The 6571-nt window shown below is 43.0% G+C and overlaps 1 pseudogene and 1 gene segment (V, D, J or C); both read left to right on the top strand.

Annotated features, from left to right (window-relative positions):
* The first annotated feature begins 219 nt into the window (after positions 1–219).
* LOC107972291 (immunoglobulin heavy variable 1-18-like) lies at positions 220–836 on the top strand (annotated as a pseudogene).
* A 4485-nt stretch (positions 837–5321) lies between these two features.
* Positions 5322–5767, top strand: LOC467635 (putative V-set and immunoglobulin domain-containing-like protein IGHV1OR21-1). The segment is given in 2 exon segments: positions 5322–5367; positions 5451–5767. Coding segments are annotated over 2 exon segments (363 nt in total).
* The last annotated feature ends 804 nt before the right edge of the window (positions 5768–6571 follow it).

Below are 6571 nucleotides of genomic sequence, written 5' to 3'. Positions count from 1 at the left end.
TTCAAGTTGCCCATAAGACAGTCAAATGTGGGTTCAAAGTGAGGTGCATGTCCTGGGGGAGCTTGTTCTCCAGTGGGGGAAGCTCTGTCAACACAGAGTTCAGGGATGTGTAGGGGTCGCATCGCCTCTAACAGGATTACGGCTTGAACCCTCAGCTTCTACAATTGTGTCGTCCATGTGTCATGTATTTGCTCTTTCTCATCCTGGGGCAGGAATTGGGCTATTAAATAGCATCCTTCATGAATATGCAAATAACTGAGGTGAATATAGATATCTCTGTGCCCTGAGAGCATCACACAACAACCACACCCCTCCTTGGGAGAATCCCCTAGATCACAGCTCCTCACCATGGACTGGACCTGGAGCATCCTTTTCTTGGTGGCAGCAGCAACAGGTAAGGGACTCCCCAGTCCCAGGGCTGAGGGAGAAACCGGGCCAGTCATGTGAGACTTCACCCACTCCTGTGTCCTCTCCACAGGTGCCCACTCCCAGGTGCAGCTGGTGCAGTCTGGAGCTGAGGTGAAGAAGCCTGGAGCCTCAGTGAAGGTCTCCCGCGAGGCTTCTGGTTACACCTTTACCAGCTACTATATGCACTGGGTGTGACAGGCCCCTGGACAAGGGCTTGAGTGGATGGGATGGATCAACACTTACAATGGTAACACAAACTACGCACAGAAGCTCCAGGGCAGAGTCACCATGACCAGAGACACATCCACGAGCACAGCCTACATGGAGCTGAGCAGCCTGAGATCTGACGACATGGCCGTGTATTACTGTGCGAGAGACACAGTGTGAAAACCCACATCCTGAGGGTGTCAGAAACCCCAGGGAGGAGGCAGCTGCAGTGAATTTGAGGAGATTACAGGGCTTACAATGTTTAAAGTTGTTTAGAAAATGAGCTGAGCAACTGAGGAATGTAATAGAAACATGGATGCACTCTACATAGGAAATGTTTCTTTCAGCTGTCACCCTATATGCAAAATTCAGAGTGGTAAAGACAGCAATCAGTGAGGCTGATGCAAAGAATCCCATGGAGGCCTTGTGCAGACATAGGTTTTAAAATCAGATAGATAAATAATTTGGAACAAGATTGCTGGTAACATGGCTAAGACTAAATATGATTCCTAAAATCTGGCCAAAATGTACTCCAAATTGTCTCTGCCACTCCTTTTACATAAAATGTATTAAAAAGTAGTTTTAAGACCACAGCAAAATTGAACAGAAGGTGCAGAGAGTTCTCATGTGCCCCTGCTTCACCATGCACAGCCTTCCCCACTGTCACCATCCTGCCCCAGAGTCATCAATAAGTTACAATGGATGAACTTACATGGGCAGATTTGTTCTTTCCTCTTCTGGTGGTCTCTTGGCATACCAAGCCCAAATTATCTTGAAGCACCATAGGTTCTACTGTAATGCCTAATCTTGTTTTTTACTCTAGCTTGCTACTTTAAGTTTTCCCTTCTTTTGTCTCCTTAATTGCCAGCCATGTTTCCCATATGAGTAGACTCTCCCTGGCTGGGAAAGCCGGACAAGCTCCATTTGATCTTTTGATTTACAAGACATTAAGGCTCCTTATCCAACGCCCTTCTTCAAGGAGTAAACCTGTATAAACAGATCCTCAGCATTTCAAAGGAGCCCAATTAACGGATAAGGTACTGGAACAAACAATGTATGAAGTTACCAGGATTTTTCTCAAAGAGATAACAACATAAACCCTTGAGTTTGTACCCAGCATAGCATCTATATATAACTCAAATCAAGGATTTAGAGCCCTGCACCTGGTACCCTTGCTTTTTGTAACCATTTGTCTTTTAAATTGTTTATCACTCTGTAACCATTTGCTTCTTTTGATTCTTGCATGTTTTTACTTCTGTAGAATTATTGTATTTGAGTTCCCCTCCCCTTCCTAAACCAAGATATAAAAGTTAATCAAGCCCCTTCCTCGGGGCCGAGAGAATTCTGAGCGTTAGCTGTCTCTTTGGCCGCCGGCTTAAATAAAGGACTCTTAATTCATCTCAAAGTGTGGCATTTTCTCTAACTCGTTTGGGTATAACACTACAAGTGGGTTCCTGGGAATGATGCCAGTTCAGAGGAAAAGTGGGTGGGGCTATTCATATTTGGGCTCTTTTTTAGAGGATTCATAAAACGGATATTTTCCTATACATTCTGTGACTCCTGATTTACTATGTCCCTTTCCAGAGGGTAAGTTCCCTAAGTGTTTAGTGGTATATCCATGTCTATGGAAAGAAAGCAAGTTCTGGTGAATCCCATAAGGAATGTCCTTTGATGAGAAGTGGAGACCTTGGTCATGATGCACATCATGTATGATTTTCTATAATTCCATTAGATTCACTGTAATTTTGGGGGGTGTCCTGTGGAATGGGTCTTCTGTGTCCCTGCATGTTCAGCTATATCTGTGTGGTGCCACTTACACTTAATGAGATGAGATTCCTGCTGCTTGTGTCAGGTCACTGGTGATCTCTGAAGCTGCTTCTGGTTTCTGCTTTAATATGTAAAAAGCATGTCAAACATCACCCACTTTCTTACAATAACATGATTGAGGTCATTACCCTATGGTGGTAATGACATCAGCAATGCAATAAATTCTCTCGTGGCTTTATATCTGGTTTATAACATGGGAAATGTTTCCTCAAGAGTGGTGACGCCAGTATGGCTTCTGCTCTCTGGTGGTGTTGAAATCTGCATTAGTCTGTGGGTTTGGAGGAGAGTGATTCAAGCCATGGGGAAGAATCTGACACTGTAACACCCTCTGGTGCCTTCGGTACTGGACTGGCTCCTGCCCTCACTGTGGTGATTGCATCAAATATCGGCCTCCCCATCAGTACAACACGTTGTAACATGGGATCCTTTGTACCTGGCTTTAATCCAAGAAAGTTGTTGACTTGACTCTTTCGTGATATTGTATAGCCTGGTTTGTCACAATCTTTATTTCTGGAATTATCGGTGCTGCCATCTTGGCTGTCTTCAAGTATGTCATCCTCACAGTGTGAAGCTGTTTGACATTAACATTTTTGTCAATGTTTGGGACTACCTTACATATTCCGGCCCTCTCAAAGAATGATTACAGTGTTAGGGAAGGCTGACACGAGTCTACTTAAATTTGGGAGCCAGAGAAGGAAAGTGTTATTGTGCTACAGTTGTTTTGTGATAAATATGGTTAGGTTCAAAACGAGCTATGTAATGTAGCCAGGTTTCCACTGAGTTCCACTTTGCTTCTTGGCTGTCTATTCCTGTGCATGTTTCTATACATTTTGTATCAGCCTTCAATTCCATTATGTTTAAAATGTTGTCTCTAAAGATAACCAAAGATTTTTTTAAAACAACCAAACATGCAGTCATTTGACAGAGTGTGCTCTGCATTGTTAGTTTCACCATCTTCTGCCCTAACAAGCACCGAATCTGACAACGCAAATATCACTGAAGCTTTCCTTGGAGTAGCTCCTGTAATTAGAATCATTGGTACTCTGCCCTCCTGTCAGTGGTGGAATGTTCTATTGGCATATGTGGAAGCCTCTTAGAGGGACGAGTTTCTTTGAACGCAATAAAATTTTAAGTTAGGAATAACTTATTTGAAAGCAATTCATTGAAGGTTATTGCTAAGAAGTTAGAAGCAAAGTCTTTTGGCAGCATTTCTTCAAGATGTATGGCAGTGTGGAAGGGATATATAAAGTGGAATAGGAACTTGGGCTAGTTAAATGGAATAGCCTCCAGTGTTAATCTGTTTACCTCTTAACTGAATGAAAAAGCCTATAGTTGTAAGAAAAGAAAAAAAAATACAATCCTCACACATTACCTTCTCATCAGCATAATTAATCTATATTGAAGATGAGTGTGGCAATGCAGAGACTCTATATAGGGAGGAGAACATAGGGCAATGCAAAGACAATGGGAGAAAAAAGTCAAGGACAGTAGAGCAACTGGAAGCTTCTGACACCAACAGCTTGATGAACGGGTCACTCAACCCTTGGTGGACACAGAGTCACTTCTCTTAGGGAAACTGCAGTATTCTCAGGTGACAATATGCAAACATGATGAATGTACACTTGCTACGTCTCCAATTCTGTACTGTTTTCCTTACTTCTGTTTGGAGAAGGAAGTCATATACTCAGGTCTAGTATCCATGTAGGGGGTGCTCCCCATTTGCAAGATACTAGAAAAAATGGCAAGTTAGAGGCCCACTGTTGTAAAAATCAACTAGTTCTGTGTGTGTTTGTATGTATGTGTGTGTGTGTGTGTGTGTGTTATTGAAAAAGAAGACATGGAGTGGGCATTCATCCACAAGTATATATACCTACAGGTATTCTTAGATGTAATATTCAATTGCAGGAGACCAAACAAGATAAAGCATCCCCCAAAACCCTTCAAAATTTTTGGGCTCACAATGTGTCCACTGATTAAATGCATCCTGAGCTCCAGGGAAGGGCTCCCTGATGGTTTCTTAGAGTTCACTGGGTCTCCTAAGGTCAATGTTTTCAAAAGATGGTGTCAGTAACATATGGTGTCACTGAAGGAGCATTTTAAACTAGGGCATGACCTCTTCCTATAGCCCTAGAAACACTGAGAGATAAATCATCTCTGAGCCCAAATGGAAACCTCCATGCAGGGCAGAGGCAGTGCTGCAGGGGGCACCCAGGACCCACCCAGAGCAGGCTCCAGCCCCAGAGCTGGTGCACGTGAGGCTGCAGAGGGGATTTCTCTGAGAACTGAGTGTTGTTTTATTGAAAACCAAAAAATTATAACATGCTAAAATTAGAATTTTGCAAAGACTATTTCTATTATCTCTATACATTTAGAAATAAATAAATCAACAATTCAGTGAGAACCACATTTAAAAGGCAAAATTATTACTGGTTTGAGATATTTTCCTAGTAAAAAGATGAAGAACAGGGATGATTTTATTAAATCAAAAGGTACACATTTCAGAAGACACATAGATCCCAAGAGTAAGACTGCAGACAGCAAAACCTAGAAAGGGTGGAGGCTGTCCATGTGCTATGTCCTGTGTGAGTCACCTTCTTAGTGGAGAAGTTCTCCCTTCACAAAGTTCTGGGCATATAAAGGGAAACACGACATTAAATAAGAATGAGGACTTGTACCTCAGCATCCCACAGTTGTGTGGCTCATGTGAGATCTATTTTCTCTTTCTCATGCTGGATCAAGTGTAAGGATATGAAGTAGTAGTTCTTGTGAATATGCAAATCACCTGAGGTGAACACTACAGATATGTCTGTGCCCTGAGAGCATCACCCAATAACCACACACGTCCTCTAGAGAAGCCCCTGAGAGCACAGCTCCTCACCATGGACTGGACTTGGAGGATCCTGTTTTTGGTGGTCATAGCTGCAGGTAGGATAATTCTCAGTCCCCAGGACTAAGGTGACTGGGTCCAGTCAAAGGGGGTTTTATCCACTCCTGTGTCCTCTCCACAGGTGCCCAGTCCCGGGTACAGCTGGTGCAGTCTGGGGCTGAGGTGAAGAAGCCTGGGGCCTCAGTGAAGGTCTCCTGCAAGGCTTCTGGATACACCTTCACCAGCTACCGTATGCACTGGGTGTGCCAGGCCCATGCACAAGGGCTTGAGTGGATGGGATTGGTGTGCCCTAGTGATGGCAGCACAAGCCATGCACAGAAGTTCCAGGGCAGAGTCACCATAACCAGGGACACATCCATGAGCACAGCCTACATGGAGCTAAGCAGCCTGAGATCTGAGGACATGGCCATGTATTACTGTGTGAGAGACACAATGTGAAAACCCACATCCTGAGAGTGTCAGAAACTGCAGGGAGGAGGCAGCTGTGTTCCTGCAGAGGAGATGACAGGGAAGATGAGGTTTAAAGTTGTTTAGAAAATGGGTCAAGTAACTGAGGACAAGGATCAATAGAAACAAGGACACACTCTAATTTTATAATAAATATTTTATTCAAGAGTCACCGTATACAGAAAATTCAAAGATTAGGAAAGGCCCTGTATTAGTCCATTATCATGCTGCTAATAAAGACATACCTGAGACCGAATAATTTATAAAGAAAAGTGGTTTAATGGAATCATAGTTCCACATGGCTGGGGTGGTCTCATAATCATGGAAGAAGATGAAGGAAGAGTAAACTGATGTCTTACATGGCAGCAGGCAAGAGAGACCTTGTGCCAGGGGAACTCCTGTTTATAAAACTGTCAGATCTCATGAGACATATTCACTACCACGAGAACAGTATGGGGGAAACCGCCCCCATGATTCAATTACGTCCACCTGACCCCACCCTTGACACATGGGAATTATTAAAACTCAAGATGAGATTTGGGTGGGGATACAGTCAAACCATATCAATAAAGCTGATACAAACATTCCCATGAATACATTATTGTGAACAAGTTTTCAAATTAGATGGATGAATAATTTGAGCAAGATTATTTGATCACATGGTAAGACTAAGTATGATTCTGAAAAATGTCCAAAATGTCTTCCAAGAATGTCTCTGCTACTGTTGTTGCATAAAATTTATTTTACAGTGGTTTTAGGATAACAGTGAACTTGAACAGAAAGTACCAGAGCTCC

This window comes from Pan troglodytes, chromosome 15 (assembly GCF_028858775.2).
Source record: "Pan troglodytes isolate AG18354 chromosome 15, NHGRI_mPanTro3-v2.0_pri, whole genome shotgun sequence".
NCBI classification, from domain to species: domain Eukaryota; kingdom Metazoa; phylum Chordata; class Mammalia; order Primates; family Hominidae; genus Pan; species Pan troglodytes.
The sequence above is the reverse complement of the archived record's forward strand: the minus strand, read 5'-3'. Positions and strand labels throughout refer to the sequence as shown.